This window comes from Eumetopias jubatus, unplaced genomic scaffold (assembly GCF_037043125.1).
Source record: "Eumetopias jubatus isolate StellerSeaLion01/CBP00866 unplaced genomic scaffold, mEumJub1_p1.0 scaffold_15, whole genome shotgun sequence".
In the NCBI taxonomy this organism is placed as follows: Eukaryota; Metazoa; Chordata; class Mammalia; order Carnivora; family Otariidae; genus Eumetopias; species Eumetopias jubatus.
In genome coordinates, this window is record NW_028274821.1 from 45,414,490 (window position 1) to 45,435,650 (window position 21,161).

The 21,161-nt window shown below is 43.5% G+C and overlaps 1 protein-coding gene across 3 annotated transcripts in view; it reads right to left on the reverse strand.

Annotated features, from left to right (window-relative positions):
• The window catches only part of SLC24A2 (solute carrier family 24 member 2), a 233,403-nt gene that overhangs the window by 52,349 nt on the left and 159,893 nt on the right, over positions 1-21,161 (reverse strand). For 2 of the 3 annotated variants that reach the window (XM_028107329.1, XM_088018877.1), the window contains exon 4: positions 8,711-8,761. The exons of the other annotated variant lie outside the window; for it this stretch is intronic. In XM_028107329.1, the coding sequence (XP_027963130.1) occupies positions 8,711-8,761 (51 nt within the window). The remainder of the gene's footprint in view (positions 1-8,710; positions 8,762-21,161) is intronic. 3 annotated transcript variants of the gene reach the window in all.

Genomic DNA, 21,161 nt, shown 5'->3' on the forward strand with positions numbered 1-21,161 from the left:
TGCAGTGTACTTCTCAGACATTCTCAGGGATGTTGACAGTCTTGTGGTAAGAAGGGTACATGCTGTGGTGGAAATTGGATAGTCTGTGTGGGAGGAAGAGCCTTGTCATGTAATTTACAGAGGAAAGTCTTCCATCATAACTGTACCCTGGCTTTAACTCACCTTGGGTAAAAAAAAATTCAGGTTTCTAAAACAAGTAAAGTAGAAGGTAAGTTATAATACAAACGCTGATCTGCTTTGTATGGAAGTCAGTTATGAATCAATGTTCAAAGGACTTAGTTAAATTTGTTGGATGATCTCTCATTCACTGTTGGTGGGAGCACAATCGGGTGCAATTGCTTTGGAGGGAAGTGCCCTCCAAAGCAGTATCTTTCAAGATTTGAAATGTGCATATGCTTTGATCTGGTATTTCTATTTCTAGGGACTTATTTCATATGTATACATTCCCTACTCAGTAGAGTTTGCTCTGTGGGCAAAGAAGATGCTCATGTCATGTTCTAATAACTGGATAAATCCACAAAAACTGGAAATACTGTAAATGTCCTTCAACAGGGGACTGATGGAACGAACCTACCATGGAAGAGCCAAGCAGTGGAATACTATGCGGCTACTCAAAGGAATGAGGGCAGTGCTGATATGGAAAGGTCTCCACTATATGCTAATAAACAAAGGCCAGGGAGCAGCATATAGAAGAAAAGAGCCTACATCAGAAAACCAGTAAGAGTGGATCACTCTAAGGAATGAGGGGAATCTGGGGTAAAAGGAAGACTCCCTTTTATTGCCTTTCCTTAAGTAGTGTTTGCTTTATACCTCTGTGTGCGTGTAATGTTTTTATCATAAAAAGGAATAATTAAAATTACTTTGCAGTTACACTGTCTACTGTGCTAAAAGTTCCTATCTGCAACTAAAAGGGAAGATAGTTGCTGTTGCTTTAAAGGTCTATTTCACAGGAACTATGTAACGTCCTATTTGCTACATATGTAGCCACATTAATCAACAGTTTATCTCTGAACTGGATCACATAATACCCAAGCCTTTGATTTCAGAAGCTATGTCCCAGGAACCTACCTACCCACAGTCCTGGTGGTGGCTTAACCAAAATGGAGGATCGAGTTTTCAAAAGGTTTAATCTTAAGTGTAAATTCTAAACCAACGGCTGCCATCACATTTAGTAAAAGGCACCAGGGCAGAATCTTGGACATGGGATTGGAAGGGGCATCAAGATGTCCATTATCTGAACACTCTTGTGAGATGGAGGTTTCCTTGGCTTCTCCTGCCTCCTTTTGAGGCAGGCCATTGCATCTTTGGCCATGTCTGTAGGAAAGGTCTTCCCAGGCTGGGCTGAACTCTCTCTCTGAATTGAGGAGGGCTCCTTCCTTAGCCTTCCTCACCCCCAGCTAGACGTAAGGGGGTCCCCCAGAGCTCTCCTCTCCTGGAAAGATAGACCCTACTTTATCACTGCAAACTTGTCTGTGAGGCCAATCCCAAGTTAGAACTTCTAGCACATTGGTAGGCTGTTCCCATTCTATCCTACATCCTTGTCCAATTCAGCAGAGCCTCTGGGGCCTCTAGCACGGTCCAGAATGCCTTCATCTCCATGTGGCTTTGAAAATGCCTGACCTGACTCAGTCTCCCACCTCTACCGTCAGTAAATCTGTGTCTACATCCTTAGCCTCTGCTCTGAATATTCTCTTTGCCTTTGTTTCAGCTGAAACTCAGCTGCTTCCTGAAGTTCCCTTTACTCTCCTGAAGATCCCTTGAAAGGGGCAGCTGCTTGTCTCTCCAAATGCCCCACACTCCAGCCCCCCCTTCCTCACTACTTTTAGACTGTTTCTCCTCCCTCCTTTGAAGCACAAGCCACCCCTACCACCTCCACTGCAAATGGCTTCCTCATCCCCCTTCCCTCATTCCTGCAGAGATCAGAATGCAATTCACTATTGATTTACACCATGGCTCCTGTCACTGGCCTTGGTGACTTTATCGGAAAGCCCTTCAACGCTTGGTTCCTCACCACCCCAACCCGCTCACCTCCAGCTCCTCTTCCCTCCAACTCACCATATCCGCCCAATCCTGCCGCTCGGCCCTAAGCTTTATCATTAGCAATAACCCCCCCACTTCCAAACTCCTGATTTGAAGCATCTCACTTTGTGTTCACCACTCTTATCTTTGTACTACAACAATCTCTGATTTCATTGGTCAATTCATTGAGGCTATCACCTTGTCATTGCCTTCCTGTGGCACAATTCCTTGACTTCTGGGACGCCGTTCTCTCTTGGTTCTCTGCCCACCCCAGTCTTCTTTGCCGGGTCTCTACCTTCTTCCCAGACTCTAAACTTTGGAGTCCCCGGGGTCAAACCTGACCTCCTCTTTCCTATTGATTAGTTAGGTATTCTTACTAGTTCTGTGGCTTTAAAGAACATCTCTAATATGATTCCCAAACCTGTATCCATAGCTTTGACCTTTCTCCCAAGATCCAGACTCCACCTCCAGTGCTTCCCGCACGTCTCCATTTAGGATGTCTCATCGGCATTGCAAACTTTGCGTGAGTTTCCAACATCGCTCCTGTAGCTTGCTCTGTTTTCCATCCTCCCCATCAACACACAATTATGCAAAAGTGATAGTTCTCTTTTGTGGAGAGATTGCATGTTGCCTATCTGATATCGATTCCCTTTTCATTTCCTAATGATATAATACCTAAATTATTTGGGACAGCAAATCACCTGGTTTAATAAATTACATCTCCAAGCTTCCTTGAAACCAGGCGTAGCCATATAACTGAGTTTTGGGCAGTTTTGCTGGAAGGGTGTAAAGGGAAGCCTCCTGGGACACCTGGGTGGCTCAGTCAGTTAAGCATCTGCCTTCGGCTCAGGTCATGATCCCAGGGTCCTGGGATCGAGTCCACATCGGGCTCCCTGCTCAGCAGGGAGCCTGCTTCTCCCTCTTGCTCTGCCTGCAGCTCCCTCTGCTTGTGCTCTGTCAAATAAATAAAATCTTAAAAAAAAAAAAAGGGTGGGGAAAGTCTCCTTAAAAAGAAGGTGAAACAGCCAGGGAAAATCATGTTAGCTCTTCCTCCATTCCTGGAATATAGGCCTGATGGCTGGAGCTCTAGCAGCAGCCATCTTGGACCATGAGGTACCCTTGAGGTTGAAAGTCATATATTAGGATTGCGAAGCAGAAGATGGAAGGAGCCTGGGGCTTGGATTACTGTAGAGCTTCCATATCTGCCATGTACAGCCTACCTCTGGAACTCTTTTATTGAGAGAGAAATTAACGTCCGTCTGACTTAAGCCACTATTAATTTGGATTTTCTATTATACATAGCTGAACCTATCCTGCTTGATATATGAGTGTATATAACAGAGTCTTATCCATTTAGGCAAGGATTAAAATATAATGTGAAGGCCACAGATAACACCAAAGGCCTGTGCTAAGACTACATTTTCAGAGGATACATCTTGGGCAGTGGAAAACACTGTTAAATGATATTCCAAAATTCAATTTCTCCTTGAAAAATAACTGAACTATTTCACTGCAATTAAGAACATCAAATGACTGGTTAGACTATGTGACCTTTAGGTGCTTTTGTTTCTTTGAGATAATGGGGGTTTTCAAAACTCAGCCACATGCCTAATTTAGGACCCCACGATTCAGGTAAGACATTAGTTTCTCAGCTTGGTAAAGGGGCTCTTGGTTGCCATAAAGCCGTATCCTTAATTTCATTAAGGAAAAGGTCATTGTAATTTTTTGCCCTTGACATTGCAACAACTTTTTATATCTTTTTTTTTCTTATGCAAGTGAACAAAGACTTTTTAAATGATGGAGAAATGATTTTTCCTGGAAATGGCTATTCTTAAGTGGCAATGACTTTAGGACAGTACATTGCAGGTAGCTTTCCCCATACATTACTTCTTTGCAAAATATTAGTCAGGATTTCTGTCTACCTATCCATCTACATATCTCTACGAATGTTTATTTCCAAAGAGTAAAAATTAGTAGTTCTATATAATGTGATTGGTGGAAAGGTCACTTCTCTTTTTAATTCATCTGTTCTATCATGTAAGTTTGTTTTCTTTTGAACTAGCTTTCTAACGTTCTCATTTGGAGTAATTTTAGTACGGAAGTCAAGTTCAATTTATTGAGAATTTTCCAGAGTGAGAATGGTATGTAATTTCAGCATCTGCAGATAAGAAAGAAACTATGGGTTATTAGCTTCAAGTAAACGTTGGAGACTGCCCTTCCAAGAATATGTAGTCTTACTGCACAAAGAAATAAGAGGAGGGCCACCCATGTAGAGGGATCTGAGGTCATCAGAAGACCACTTCTAGAGTAATTTGTTCATATCCCTGGAAACATCTTTTTATAGATCCTTGCGAGGAGTAAGGCTTACTAATCTAGCAAGTCTAGCCAAATGTGTTGTATAGAGTGGGTGCTCCATTATGATTCAGTGAACACACATTAGTATCAGGTGGCCAGTAAGACTGTTGTCATCTTGGGATGCAGGAATGAGGCAACGGAGACATCACCTCTCTGAGAAACCTGCCCTCATTTCCCAAGGCTGAACATGATGCCTTCTGCTGGGATCCCCCTCACCTTGGTTCTGTCCATCACACCACTCATCTCTTGGCCTGTGTCCTCCACTAGAGTGTGAATTCTTTAGGAGAAGGGTTGTCTTTAATTAGCCCTGCACTCAGTCTAGTGTCTGGTACATACTAAGTGTTGTTGAGTCAATGCATTAAGGAATGAATGAGGGAGTGAATAAGATTCTGATTAGCTTGGGGTGGGGAGGAGGTTGAGTGTGGCCCAGGGAGCTGTTCCTTCCAGTTTAGGTCCTAAGTCACTGAAGATGGGGGAGGGGGAAGGGCTCTGAGGTCAAGGACACATTTTTAAAAATGTCATGATTTTGTCCAGTGTCTGAGAGTGAGTATATTATTTTACTAAAATAACTTTTTTTTTTATGGTGGAGTGTTCAAGTAAGGGCATGTTTTATTCAGTAACTCCTTGTTGCTCACTTTATGATGTCCTCATTCTAAGTCTGTGGTTGAAATCTTTCCCACGATTGGTTTCCATCAAGCATTTCTTCCTGCTCCCTATACTGACACCATCTTGAACTGTCCAGCTCCTCATACCACCTGGTACGGCAAACCACAGTGGTGCCAAGAGGGCAGAGCTTGGACACACCACAGTCCCGAGTTCAGGTCCCAAGTCACCACTTACTACCCCTGAGTCCCAGAACCAAATACTTTGCTTTTCTGAGTCTTAGTTTTCTCATCTAATAAAATTCGTCTTTGAGCTTTGGCTTTCTCATCTTCAATAAAATCTACCTTGTGTGGTCATTGTAAGGATTAAATGACATAGAATATATAAAGCCCACAGCACTGTCCCCGGCAGGTGGGAGGCACCCAGTAAAGGCTGGTGTACTCCCATTCTTTGATCCCTTTCTCAGCCTGGTAGGTCAGAACTTACCACTCCTCCTTTCCCAGTATCCCCAATATTGACTGGTCCTTGGGGTCCAGTTCACTTTCTCCACTAATCTTCCCCCTGACTGAAAGCAATCCTTCCTCTTCCTGTGTAGCCTGCCATCTTCTTCCAAATACCTATGGTTACCACTTTCTTCCTGGTGGCTCAGTGCTTATTTCTCTCCCTGTCTATAAATTCTGTGGGGGCAAACAGCTCACCTTTTAATCTCGTATTTTCCCAAAGCACCTAGCAAAATAATTTGCATATAGCAGGTGCTTAAAATCGGGAGCTGAATATGTGCAGGATAATTCTCTATATTTAGGAAATCATCACTCAATTCCTCTTAAGAGATGGGGTGGCATAGAGAATCCATCTTTCCATTTGCTCCACTTGAGGGGAAAAAAAAAAACAAGCCCTTATTTAAACCTCATTTAAAGTAGCTGACCTCACGTCCCATCCAGAGAATTTCCTGGAAAGGGCTACAAAGGATGACTAGTCGTATGGGCAAGTGTAATAAAGCCCTGCTCCAGAGCTAGTCACATCTCGAAAACTGTGAAAAGAGATGCTTAACACGGAGCGGGGTATTTCCTGAAGGCCAGCTAGCCCACGCTTACCGCCCCGAACATCTTCGTCTGTAGGACACTTCCTTCAGTTGTACGACATGGAAGAGGCACCAATCATTGTTCTTATTTCTGATGGGAGGGGAGAGGCCCTCGAGGGTTTGAAGAAGTCACGCGTGGCTGTGGCGCGGTCTGAGGTTACTGAGCTGGCTTTGAGCCTTTTAGACAGAATCCCAGGGTTGGGGGTAAGCCGGGCCTGGCCTGTCGCGGAGGCGGCTGCCGGAGGGTGTGATCTGATGTGGCTAGAGGAAGACCTCCTCTTCAAAGTATCCCTTCTGTGAGTACCTTCGGGGGATGGCTACGTGTGGAGAATGCTTATTTTCAATCTTTCAGAGGTTCCTATTCCAGGGGGAGGAGAGCACCCTTCCTCAGCATTTCCAAAACAGTCCTGCAAGAGGCTCCATGGAAGAAAGAGTTCTCTGATCTAAGAAGTCTGGGAAATACTATGAACTGCATCCCTCTCTCTGACTTCCTCTGTGTTGCAGCATATAGCAGCATATATCACATGGGAAAAAAAATACTATTTAAACTCAGAAGCTCTTCCACTTAGTAAACTATGAAATCAGACTTTCTTTCTTTCTTTCTTTTTTTTTTTTTTCTGGGTTGTTGCAAAATTCCTAGTGACATCATATGAAACCAGTACATCATAGAACACGATTTAAAAATGCTGCCTTCACTACGATTAGCTATTACTGTACGAGGGATGAATATTCAGCTAGGAACACAAAGTGATATGCAAGAAGGGATGGGAAAGGGAAGTATAAGAAATGTGAAAGGGGGCGCGGGGGGGGGCCCTAAACAATTTCCCAGCCTTGCTAAGGGCTAGCCATGATCTTCCTTCCAGACATGATTTTGCTTTTGTTTTCCTGCCTAGAAAGCCCAGTTGTTATCAAGTGGACTCATCGGATTGCAAGTAGGCTTTGTGCTCCTCATGTGATCTTGAACTGTCTGGTTTAGGGGGTCTGAGAAAGGGAGAGCTCGGGTGGCAACCTTTGCTCAAATGGATGTGGAAAGAGGCAGGAAAGGAGCAGAGTAAGGGGGGAAATGGGGTGCTTAAGGCAACAGGGAGGCAGAAGCTGCCCTGACAATGGGAAGGTAAGGGTGGAAGGCAGAGGACACGAAGAGTAAAGAGAGAAAGTAGAGGGTTGTGATGGGTCTGGTGGAAGCCAACAGACCCACCTGCCACCTGAGCCATGAAACGGAGGCTGGGGGCTAGCGAGATGCCTGGGAGGAGCCATCAAACTATAGAGTCAGCGAGTCCCAAAGCTTTGGCTTCTCAAGCCAACCACCAATGAAACTCCAAGTGGTCTGAAGACACGGAATAAAAATGAGAGGTCGGACAAGAGCCTTCCTTTATGTTCTGGACTGGTCTTTCTATCCTCTTGGTGGTAGGACACTCATTCTCATGGCAGCTTTCTGTCCCCCAGGGCTCTCAATGCCCCAGGTTCTTGGGAGGGTCCTGGGCCATAAGAGGACCCAGTCTAAGATCCCCTTCATGGCCTGCTGTTTTAGAAACCATCACAGTGGTTAACTGAGAGCACAGCAAGAGCAACAGAGGAGGGCCTGGGGGTTGTGCTGAAGCCAGAGTTGTGAGGGGAGGAGAAGGGCTTTCTCTTACCAAGGGCTGTCAGATGTTCACTTCTCGGATGCAAAGCAACTCGGAGATCTTTGGCAAGCTAAGGCAACTTAGAAATACTAGATGCTGAAAACAGGATATGCAACACATTTGGGAGTTTCTCTCATGTTAAAGATAAAATTAGCTGATTCTCCTTCTAGGCTACCTTTGGATTACTTGTCAGAATCAGTGTAAAAGTCACATGAAAACCCCACGTGTTTTCTTTGGCGTCACAAATATTGTTTCTTATTCACAAGGTGGAGGTACATGTGGGGTGAAATGGGGGCTGGGGTGATAGGATAACTCCCTTCAAAAGAACGTAGAATTTTCAAATCGCTCTTCCATGGTGAACTTATTTCAAGAGAAGTGATTTTCATTGGATCAAGACGGTGCTTCTGGATAGTGCCTGGAGTTCATTAGTAAATTCATTTTAAAGTAAATCTCTGCCAGGTTTCATTTACTACTCAGGGGGAAATGGCTAAAATGATATGCTCAGTTTCACAGAGTGTGAACCCCAGTGAATTCAGTTCCATGATGAGCCCACAGCCCTCTGCATCAGAAACAGGTCTCCAGCTGGTTTGGGGTGGAGGAGTTACTTTAGATCACTCATTCCTTTGCATAGATCGGAAGGCATAACAGGGCATATTAAAACAAGAGTGGTGACTGGGTATGTGTCTGTGTGGTGTTGTGAGCACAAGCAGGAAATAATGCCGACCCAGTGGGTGTGTGCTTGTGCTTATGTTGCTGACACCATTTCTCTGAGTGTGTTAACGCAATTGAGATGGTTTGGATTCTCTGAATGGAATAACATGATTACCCATGGTATTGCACGTCTCCAATCCCAAATAAACACGATGGCAAAAACTAGACGAAAATGTGGAAAGAATAATAAATCACACAATGTCACTGAAGTCATGCAAAGAGGAAAAGAAGATGAAAAAAAAATGGGCAAGCACCAGACACCATAAATGAAAAAAAAAAAAAAAGCCAGTGCATACAATTCTAAAATCATTCTTACCTTCTTCAGTCATTGTGTCATAATATTTTAGTTTTCCATATGATCCAAGTTCTACAACATCACAGTAAAAGACACAAAGATAAGGAACGAGCTGTAATGCAAGAACTTTGTTTTTACACATTCTTAATTAATCAGATTCAGAGTTATACTGTCAAATTCCGCAATCGTAACTATATAGAGATGTGCAAACATGGGCCCATGTGGCAGACAGCCTTCACGGCCCATTTTCAGAAATCACTTGAAATATGTTATTCTACTGGGGGTAGGATGTACCCTGCATGACAGAAGAGGACACAGTTATTTTAACATCTGATGAAACAGAGTACTCGGCAAGAGAACTTCACACCGGGTCTAGGCTTGGCCCTGTCATTTGTATAGAGGTGATGCTCTAAGAGAAAGTGTCGATCAAGGACAATGTCCGGGGCCCTGTGGGGCTTGCAGCCTGGCATTCCTGGCCAGGGAGCCTCGGGCCCAGAGCTTCCTTTCACAGTTCCTCTGCAACAGAACCACTTTCTAGAGATTAAGGAGGCCACTTGGGAAAACCCAAATGCAAAACCAGCTTCTAAACTCCCCTTTGACTTTTAGTTCACATTTTCGACAGAAAACAGTGAATACCAGGAGTACAGCCTGCTGAGAAGAGCTGCAAAAGGTGCAGAGTGCTCTGGGAGGAAGAGGGAAGACACCTGGCTCAGGCAGGTGACAGAGGAGTCACGTCTCCCAGACTGAGGCACAGTCACCTGCTGCTCCTTAGATGGCAGGGGGCAGGAGGCTACCAGCAGCCCCTCCAAGTGCAGGGATCGGCAAGGGCTCCGTGGTCATGGACCCCACCAGCAGAAAGCGCAGCTGGGCTGAGTCAGCTGGGGGTGGGAAAGAGAGGAGGCCGGGATGCACTGTGTCTGTTTTCTTACTTCAGTTCTAAAATAGAACCTTTCATTCTTGGTCATCTGAAAATTCCAGATTGTTTTAAGTGACATGGTGAGTGGGTTAAAAATATTTTTCCTGGTCATAACAACACTCTCCCAATAAACCTCAAGAAATTAATGAGACTCGAGAGATGTTCCTGTGATTGTGCTGAATGCTTCGCTGGCTCATTAACTTGGGAAGCCAGTGAAAATCCACATATGAATCAACTAATAATTGATGGGTTTTGTGAGCAAGACGAAGGATTTAGCTTAAAAGACAATAATAAATATTCTTCCCTTTTATATTTGTATTGTACATTATAAATATATTACATATATAATATGTATATGTACACACACATACACACATTATATATACTCTTTTTCCATTCTGCCTAAAATTTTACTAAAGCTATTTTAGCACACTGATGAAAAATTATGCCTCGAGGAGAAAAATCACCTCATCCTTATCTTTCTGCAAAAACCTGCCTCCTCTGGTTTTGTTAGATACATGACAAAAGGTATAAGTACTTCAGTAAGAAATTGAATTTTGTGTAAATAACAAGAAAGTCTTTTTAATGACTCCTGGGGATTGCCTTCAGTGGAATATAATTTTTTTCTGGGTATTTTAAGAACAGTAGTCTATTATACATATGACATTGCACAAACTTGGAATTCTTAAACGATCTAAATACCTTCATAAATATTAAACACATGTTCATGGTGGCTTTACACATAATATATGCGTGTGTGTGTGTGTGTGTGTGTGTGTGCATGTAAAATCTTATAGTAAAGTTCATGAATTATATCAGCCAACTCATTTTTTTGTAGCCTCTACTCTTCCCCTGAGGTAAAGCGGTAGCATAAGCAGCTGCTATTCTCAACTATCTGCTCAGGAAACAGAACGTGGGTGGCTCTGGGTTTTGCAAAGTGGGGTGTAAACCATATTCTATACAGGAAAGATACACCATTGCAATTCTTATGGATCTGTCATTTTAGATGCAACCTCTCCATAGACACACACCTGTTTTCATGGATCAATTACAAACTGTCAAACATCTGCTTGTGACAGGTGTGATTATTTTTTTACCCCATCTCTTATGGGATCAGGTATAAATAAATACAAACACATTCTTCCATTGTTCTATTTTTACACAGTCGGAATTGGAACCGTTCATGTCTGACAAGGCTCACACATGGCTGCTGCCGCAGCAACATCCAGATTGTTTCTTAGCTGCTTCCTTGGATGAATGGGACAGAAGGCTAAGAACTGAATGGAATGGATAAAAAATGAGGCTAAGACGGTGCAAGAGAGGGAATACGAGTAGTGAAAAGCCAAGTAACGACAGGTGACATAGCAACTCGAAGCACAGGGAGGAAGTCGGACAAGGGAAGAGCATCTTGCCCAGGTGAGGGAATCCTGCTCGTTGCATACTAAAGCAAAGGCAGAAAAGAACGGGAAGGAGACCAGTCTGCTAGAATCATCTTTAACGCACACCGTGATGAGATAGTGAGATGCTGGGCTCAGGCTTCCCATGCTCTCAGGTGGTCAGGGCAGCATCCTGGGGTCGGTGGGGTGCATCTCCAAGAGCTGGTGGCTCTCGTTCCTGAACCAGGGCCTCGGGGGATGCAGGAAGAGGGGTGGGACAGGTGACAAAGATGGACATGACATGCACACATCAGCCAGAGCCCATCACACACCTGGCTGGTGTCCCACAGACCATGGATGCCTCATGGAGAGTGGTCTCAGCCACCCTGAGAGGGCCTGAGAGGGCCTGAGAGGCATGAATGAAAACTGATCGGCAAGGGGAAATGGCCTCCAGTCAGCACACTCCCCACAGAGACTAACCAAGGTACCATCACACCACTGGATTAGGATTCCAGCTGGGCCTCAGCCAAGCTGAGTTTCCTTGGGATAGGAGGAAGTGCGGGAGCTCAAGAGAGGGCTGTTTCATCCCAGCTAGCAACACCCATTATATCAACTGAGCGAGAGATAGCTAAGACCGGAAGAGGGATGAATCACCAGTGAATATCATCCTGGGTACCACCTGGTGTCTCTTCACTGTAACATTTCTCTAAGAAGCCCACACAGCCTAAGAAAAAATTCCAGAACCTGGGGGTTGGTGTTGGGAGTTGAGCCTGCAGGGCGATCGTGAATGCCGCCTGTCATGGTGACCACACCTGCTTTCACGCTATTTGGACAGCTGCGGCCACGGGCATCCATGCTCCCAGATCTCTAGGACTGATAGAGCCTTTTGTCAATTCCTCCGTCCTCTTCTTTCCACGTCTTGCAACATAATGGCCTGCTTTAAGGTGCCTCCCGATTCCTGTCCATCCTTTCTGACTGACAAGTCAAGGGAAGGGTTTTATCTTCAGTCTCAAAGAATCAGTGAATAAGAGCTAGTGTTTTGGGCTCCTACTCTCCTCTCTTCAGAATGGCATGGATACAGATTTCTCCTTTCCAACACTGACTTTCTCAGCTCCACTTTTGAGGCCTCTGGCATTCTCAACCCCCTTTTCAGCCAATCTTCCCCGACAGGAGCAGGAGAAAAGGGACTTCTCACCTTTTGGGCCTCAAAATTCTGATACATAAAACCGAAAGTCAATAGCAGCATCTATGCTGGGTTCATAATATTGGAATGCAAAACAGAGGGAGAGAAATCAGGGAGAACAGGTATTTATTACTTAAGTGTTAGCTGATAGGAAAACAAAATGATTCCTTGTTCATTTTTTAAGTCAAAGAGCTTCTTCATTTTTGGTATTAGTTTGAACTCAATGTGGAAGACCTACAAATTAAGGCTTTCTCAGTACAAAAGATAGTCTCTCAGTCCAGTTGCCTTACCTATCAAGAAGGTGTGTACAGATACTGGATTATATCAACCCATGGAAGGATTATTTTCAGTAGCAAGTGGAAGTTAAGGACATGGGCTTTGAAACCAGGGTGTAGGCTTGAATCCATGGTCTACCACTTATCAGCTGTGTGACTTTGAGCAAATTGTTTGACCTCTCTAAGCCTTAGCGTCCTCAGCTGCAAGGGGCATAACTGTACCAACCCCATAAAGCTGTGGTAAAGAGTAGATGAATAATAACACCCACTATGCTGTCAGTAAGGGGCAGCTTCACTACTGCAAGCACCACCAAGTAGCCTGAAGGAGAACCCGTGGGACATGGAGCAGAGCAGTGAGAGAATTTGGTATTTTACACACGTCTGTTAAAGCAAATTCAACACTACTTAAAGAGGTTTTAAATCCATATTTGTTGCTCAGCACGAAAGGCTATTGTGCCACGTCGGGGCCAGCATGGAAAAGAAATGTCTTCATCAGTCCTCTCCTACTCGCCGATCTATGGGGAAGGTCACAATGTGGACTGTAACCATTGGGATAGCACGTGACGCTTCATCTATCTAAAAAATACCAGTGTTCCATTCGGGACCTACGTGCCTGCCTTTCTAATTTTGCACAAAACCCTGTCTCTCTAATCAGGTTATCCACATGTTGAAGGCAGAGACCCTCTTCCTCTTAGAGCTCTTCCAACAGAACCCAGAACAGTGCTTTCCTCTTATCGCACGCTCTCCTCACATTTCTTCAAGTGCATAAATGCACAGCTCCCAAATGACAGTGAAGTTTAGGTTGCTGTGGTTTGTTAAACTTCCCTAGAAGCTGAAGTTAGGAAGGCAGGCACCGATGCCTGAAACTTCTTGACATCATTATCAAGGTTAAGAATGCTTCTGAGTGAGATGGACAAGATGGCTGATTCAGAGTAGTGGCTCTACTACTTATGAGCTGGGTGGTTGTCTCTGAGCCTCAGTCTCTTCTTCAGTTAACATGGGGACAAGAACAAGGGTGCCTGGGTGGCTCAGTCAGTTGAGTGTCCGACTCTTGATTTTGGCTCAGGTCATCATCCGGGGGTCCTGGGATGGAGCCCTGCGTCAGGCTCCATGCTCAGTGGGGAGTCTGCTTGAGGATTCTCTCTCCCACTCCCTTTGCCCCTTCCCCCACCCTGCTCATGCTCTGTCTTCTCTCTCTAAAATAAATAAATAAATCTTAAAAAAATAAAATGGGGACAAGAACAATAAATACCTCTTTTTTTTTTTAAAGATTTTATTTATTTATTTGAGAGAGAGAGAATGAGAGAGAGAGAGTACATGAGAGGGAAGAGGGTCAGAGGGAGAAGCAGACTCCCCGCTGAGCAGGGAGCCCGATGTGGGACTCGATCCCGGGACTCCAGGATCATGACCTGAGCCGAAGGCAGTCGCTTAACCAACTGAGCCACCCAGGCGCCCCAATAAATACCTCTCTTCTCAGGAGGGTTTTTGGAGGATCAGATGAGGCCAAGTATATAAAGCACTGGGATGGTGTAGACATCCTTAGTAACTGGTACCCCCCTCTTCATTGTCTGCCAAAGGTCCAAAATGAACATCAACTCAGCTTAGCAAGGGGTTGCTAATAGGTTGAATCCTTTTCAAACTCTGATTATCTCTGCAGGTGGGCACCAATGTCAATGTCTACACTTGCCATGTGCAAGTCAACAACACCCTGCTCCCGCCCCCCCCAACCCAGACTTCTTCCCTTAAACACAAGGAAAACTGTCTAAAGAAAAAACTTTCCATTTAGTGAAAGGCTGCCCTGGTTAACTTCCAGAACCATGTGTTGCAGTTTTAGACCGAGGGTGGGTTTTTTTTTTTTAATTTGTGAATTTATTTCTATTACTGAAATGTTGTGAATGGGGGAGGGAAGTGTGACAGTTGAGTATTTGTAATCTCCCATCCCACTAAATGTAGCATTTACAGTTGCAGATCTATGTAATTTTTAATTTTCTTGCAGCATATCCAGCCTAATCTTTTCTCTCTTGTCTTTGCCTCATGTGAAAAACTTGCATTACAGTTAGCACAAATTCTGAGTTAAAAGGTATTTTCCAATACAGCCCAGCGTAAAGCTTTTAGTTTCATGTCACCTCAAAAAAGGCTGCACGAGCCGCCACAATTAATTGCTTCCCATTAAAAGGCTTTCTTTGGTCATTATTTTTTTATATCCAATTCATACCAATGCCAGTAACTTCTTTAACTTAAGAATGATCTTGGAGAGACTGAGGTTAAATGGGGAAAGAACCATGAGTCCTCACTTCCTATTCAAGTCAGAAGGAAAGGAATATTTTAACCTTCAAAATCTCACTCAAAAGAAGCTTTCAAAGTACTGACTCACTGCCAAAGCTTCTACTTACCATTCTGTTGTGGGGGGAGGGGATGATGTTCACGTGTTAAGCTTCTCTAAGAGGCTCCTAATGTGTGCACGCTTGCCCGAGGACAGCTGTCCCCTACATGTGGCCAGACATAGATGTCACATGCAAGGAGTTACCAGAGAGGCTTTTGCTCTATGGAGTTCTTTGACATCTGACTCTTCCCTTTCTATGCTAACCTGTACTTCTTTTTCTTCTGCAAGATGAAAACCTCTCACTTACTTAGGCTTTTGGACGCCAGGCAAGAACTGTGCAAATGAAAATAAAGGGCTCAGCTGGTGCATTGTCTTCCATCAGCTATTGAGCTTCAAGAAGGATTTCTGAATAGACTGCTCAGGAATTTATCACCTGATTTTCATGCCCTCTGAATCTCGCCCCTTTGTGAAATATTCTTCCTTTTCAGGCTCCCCACAAACCTGGACCCACTGGTTTGTCATTGCTGATATTTCTGTTGCCCCCTCTCTCCCTTTCCTTGTTTATGTCCACCTGCTGACATCATTCTGGGGCCCGAGCTCCCAGCAAAACACTGATGTTACATCACCGGCCAAATCCGGAGTCAGATCGGTCCCCAGCATCTGGCCCAGTGTCTGGGGCACAGAAGGCATTCTGACAAAGCACGAACGAAGCACTGGCACCAGGTAGGGAGGTGAGCAGAGTGGGCTGGAGACAAGGACAGGGAGAGGCGTGATTAGGGACACCTGGACAGTGCATGCCTACATGGGCAGTGATCACACACCTCCAGCTCCATGAGGAAACGTGGGTACAGTGTTGACAGACCTGCTGATTATTCAAGGGAAGCCAGATATCTGGCTTTTTATGTCTGCTTTTTAAATGTTGGCAATGGATTCCAAATTAAAAAACACCACCTGGAGGGGGCACCTGGGTGGCTCAGTCAGTCAAGTGTCTGAATCTTGATATCGGCTCAGGTCATGATCTCAGGGTCGTGAGATTGAGCTCCGCGTCAGACTCTGTGCTGGGTGGGGAGTCTGCTTGAGATTCCACCCCCCTCCCCTGCTCCTGCTCTCTCTAAGAAAAAAAACAACGACAAAACAAAACACCACCTGGGTCTCATATTTGGCTCATCGATTTGTAATCTTTGGCTTAAAATCAGGTTGCTTGGTCTAACTTTCTTATAAATATTAGTTGGATGAATGAGTGAACAAATGAGACCAGCTTGATTATTGGAACTGGGAGGGATCCTTGCTAGGCAATCCTTCACCAGAGGGTGAAGGACTTGGGCTCACTTCCTTGTCTCTCCAAGCTCATAGATTTCACCTGGTGTAAGTACCGCAGTGTGCTCATCTCTGGCTTAGAACCAATTGAATCTAATTACCTCAGGCTCCCCTAGGACAACCAAGGTGGAGCCCATATCAGGCCCACGGAGCTGCTAGGATCCTGTGACTAACTCCCTCCTTATGCGTGTTCTTGCCCAGCCAGCTCTGCCTTCACACGAGCCAATGGAGTGGTTTTGTTTTGTTTTGTTTCAAATCTTATTTTGGGAAGGAATGAAAGCTGACCATTAGGTATAACTGTTCCCAATGATCTTGCAAGGAACTATCTGGATTATGAAAAATCCAGTGGAAGGTTCTGAGAGGTAAGTTAGGAGCACAGAGGGAGGTGCCGTATAATTACATGGGAATTATCATCCACGAACAGTGAACAAAAATGTGTGGTCATCACTGTGGATCATCCAGATGGTTCATAATGAAATGCCCAAGTGAGTCCCCAGATATTCTGACTTCTTATAAATTTGCCACCTAATTTGCAGCCTCGCTCCTCTGTGGTGTTGCTTAGCAATATCAATGGTTACTGATTTCTGTCCTGTGAGGAGCTGACTCAGGCCATATTTCACTGTAATTTACATGCTCTTGATGATCAAGCAAGAAAAATGGGACTTGGATGTGCTGTTCTGTTGCTTTCCTTTTGAGGTAGGTTGGGGGCGGGAGAGAGTACAGGACAGAGCAAGCAGGTTTCTGGGAAGGATTTTTAAAGAAAAAAGGGGAGCAACCTACGCAGGAGAATCAACCCAAAACAGTGAGGCTAAAAAAAGATTTCCTGGGCTTCTAGGAGTATCCTTTTAATTGTGTAATTAAAATCTCAATACCAACCTTAACATAACTTTAAATACTGATACTCTGTCAGAATGTTTTTCTCCCCAAAGGGATAGAGAAAAGCAAGTGATGATAGAGCATAATAGCTGTATCATTTAGAGTTTGGAGCCCTACAGACCTTGACCTGACAACTGGGTCAGCTGTGTACTAGCCATGAGACCTTGGGCATATTACTTAACCTCTCCGATACTCTTGTTCCTACCCTTCTGTAGGGAACAATAATGGTTGTCTTGTAGGGTTGCGGTGAGGACTGCAGGTCCTTAACACATAAGTGACACATATATTCATTAAACATATGGTAGGTATTATTATGGCTTTAAGGCATCTATTGGTTTTCCTTCAAATGGGTAGCATTCTTCTGATCTTTACAAAATCAGAGTGAACCTGGTATCAAGAGACCACACCAGGATGCAGAACATGGAGATCTTGTAGCATGGTATAAGTTTTAGAGTCAATGGATATGGGTTCTAATCCAGAGTTTAATTCTTATTAGATATGTGACTTTGTAATAAGATACTCCTTAGTTTACTCATCTGTAATGGGGCTAATTCTACTACTCCCTATTGCATTGTTGTAAGGGGCTTCACTCGATGCCTGGAACATTGGAAGTGCTTCATCAATGGAAGCCATCATTCTATGATTGCGCCAAAGCCCAGTGAGTGATGAGTATCCAGGCTAACACAGTAAGTCACGGTAAGTAACCTAGCATTAGAAACTTGTTCTATCATCCTTTTGCAAGCTTATATTGGAGGAGAAACAGGTAAAAGGAGAAGAATGACAAAAATAATGACCAATTACATCATGACAAAGGAAGTCTATGAATGTCATATTCTTCTAATCTGACATCAAGTACATTGAGACTGTTGGCATTTTTTAAAGAAAGTACAACTTGGGGAAAGAGAAAATATAGTGATATTTTAAGTTTTGATTTTCAAAAGGAAAGCTCAAAAGGGACTTCAACTGCTTAGGAAAGTGGGTATTGTCCAATGGTTAAGAGAGTGAGTTCTGAGGTCCAACAAATCTGGATTTGAACATGGCTCCATCAGTTGCTTCTCTTGTGTCCTTAGGCAAATTATTTAACTGGCCTAACTTTCAGGGCCTTTATCTATAAAATGGTTATCATAGAAGTTCCTATCTCATAGCGTTGATATGAAAATTAAATGAGTTAATTTATATAAAATGCTTAACACAGTGTCTGCCACATAGTAAGTATTCAATAAACATTAGTTATTCCAGTGATTGTCATTATAGTTGTCTCTGTGGGCATTTATTCAGAGTTTTGCCTGAGTAGTCAATACTTTTTCTGGTGTCTTCTTTTTTAGCTGCAGTCTCCAGGGAGAAAATGATATTGTCAAAGAGAGTGAAAGACTATAGGGTTTGAATAACAAAGAGCACAGCGTATCAGGTACCATCCGTATAACATTTGGAATTTATTTCTTATTTTCAGAAAATCTGACCTCTTCTAATAGCAAGGTATCTAAAACATGTTTTTGATAAGTTTTTTTCTGTGTGGGTAAGGGGTTAGGAAGCTAACATTTTCACTAATGACATCTTCTAACATCTTGAGCACACTTTTGCATTTCTGGAAATTGAAAGATTATGTTTACAAAATCAAGCAAAATGTACTTTCTGATGAAGGCTTATCAAATTTGGGGTGCCGGATGCTGACACATAAATTACTCTTGAAAGTGGCAAAACACTCCATTCCTTTTTCCTGTCTTCCTCCTTCCCCCAGACTCCTTTTTTAAAAAAAAAAAGGACTTAGGAGGTGGTATGTCTAGATAGGCCCATCATTTTCTTTTGTAAACACAGGAACTTGGCTCTATTACATGTGACCAAGATCCATAAGGTGGGGCCCCAGATGGTGCTGATGCTTCTATATCCTAAGCCACACCCACATCCCAACCAGTCAGGAAGCCCTATCAGTTCTACCCCTACACATCCTCAATTCTGTCTTTTCTGCGCCATTCCCACTGCCCCCACCTTAGTCCAAGGCTCTTGGCCATGGTCTTATTTGAACTCTCAATTCCTGATCTTTCTCACCTCCTACTGTCTCCTCCCAGCACCTCTCAGCAATCTTTCACACTTTCCAGGGTAATGCTTTCAAAACAGAAAATCCAAATACGATAGCTCTGAAACCTGAACTTTTTGTGTTGGACTTTTATTAGGTTTCCTAGTTTATTCGATCCTTCAGAACCCAGTTCTGACATTCCCTCCTGCAGGCAGTATCCCTGAACGGCCCCCATCCCTGGTGGGAGTCAGGTCCTCCTGTGTGTCTGTTCCAAGTACATACTTTTGTTGTGTGCTCATCAAATGCACCCTAACCGATTTGCTTTTTGCCCTAGAGGGCAAAGAATCATCCTACTCATTTTGGTAATTTCAGCACCCAGCAGAGTTCCTGGCACTCTGTAGGTGTTCAAACGCTGCTGAATTGAATTAGATCTCTATTTAATAGTGCACTGTTGATCTTCTTCAGTTTAGTTGCTTTGGTACTGATGCCTATGGTTCCTTCCATTTTAGTATTCTAACCCTGCAGTTTCAACTATTCTGTTTCTAGTGTCTCTGCAGGGAGGAAGATGTCTGTGGCCTCAACTCTTGGATTCCTTTTCACTGCCTCTATAAAGTAGGAGGATTTACGTCATGCACAAACCCCATCAGTAGAGTCCTTGGCACACAGAAGACAAAATGGCAGCGATATCTTGGAAATGGAGGTGGTAAAAACACTGGTGCAGAGAATGGATGCTGCATGCTGGCTATGGAACAACTTGGATGTTCTCCTGGATCCCATCTTGCAGCCTGGCTGGATGCAGTGGTATTCTCCAGGCAGAGAGAATCGGTGCTAAATTATATCCAGCCACTGGGTCAGCACAGCTGAGTTTCTACCCTATGATGTACTGAGCATCAAACAGTATCAGAAAAGCACACAAGAAAAGCATCCTAGGGGAAGAGAGGAAAAGCAACACAATGAAAAAACAAAACAAAACACTCCAGCCATCTGGCGGGGGGGGAGGTGGATAAAAGGCAAGGGATGAGAGAGAAATCTGAGAAGTTAAAAGAATTTGAGAACAGAATGAAAAAGAAGGGAAAAAAAGACTGCGAGAAATTAATGCCACTAATGTGGAAGGAAATTAAAAGTAAAAACTATCCTTCTGATTATGTATCTTGTGCTTCAGTCTTGTCCAGGTTGTCATTTTACTGATTACTTGGATCTCTACCACGACAGAAACAATCATCCCAAATTAGGAAGAACTTAAAGGATCAAATTTAAAGTAGAAAGAATTGGCATGCAATTCTTTAAATGTCATTAAGTGTAAATCCATTTACCATTATTCCTACTTAAATGCCATATTGTATAACGTGGGACTCTACAAGTGAGTTTAACATCCAGAGGTGAAGATAGGGTGGAAGATTAAGATGTGTTTCATAAACAGTCCATTATACACCTTAGATCAAATAGCAAATGCCTGCCAGTGAACCAGAGATCTGATGATGTCAGATGAGGCCAGCCACGGCAGGACCCTCTAATCCCCACGTATATAAATGGTGGCCTGACGACGTCTCTGCAGGATGAAAAAATTAGTAGAGTAATTGCTTTTCCAGATTTTTATCAATATGTTAGAAAGAGGAATTTTTTTTGTTTTGTTTTTAGTCTGCTGAACATCTGAAAGCTATGAACCCCAGATAAAATCAGGACTTTCTGGAAGGAAATGAATTAAGTACCATGTCACACGTTTTCCTTCTTGTCCAATGGATAGGGCCACTTCGTAAACACATAAACTACAACCATACAGCCTCAGGATAACTTTTGCTCCACTAAATACCTGGCTGCCAAAAAGAACAGTTCCCATGTGATATTCTAGATAGGTATAATGGTATCTAAAAAATTGGCACATGGCAAATAGGCTTCTTTTTAAGGGAAAATATGGAAAAGATAATTCAACAACTTACTACTGAATTACCAAAAAGTATATGAAAATATGATTGCAAGGAAAAAGAGAGAAGAACAACTGAAAGCAATTTATTTGACAAATATCTACATGGGACTAATGATGTGTCAGGCAGTGTTCTGCGTGCTCTATGAATAGCACTGTAGTCAGTATACTTAATAGGCCGAAGAGACAGATATTATTATCTTCCCTGTTTCACAAAAGAAGAAGCCAAGCTAGAGAGAAGTTAAATAACGTGCCCAGAGTCATGCAGCAA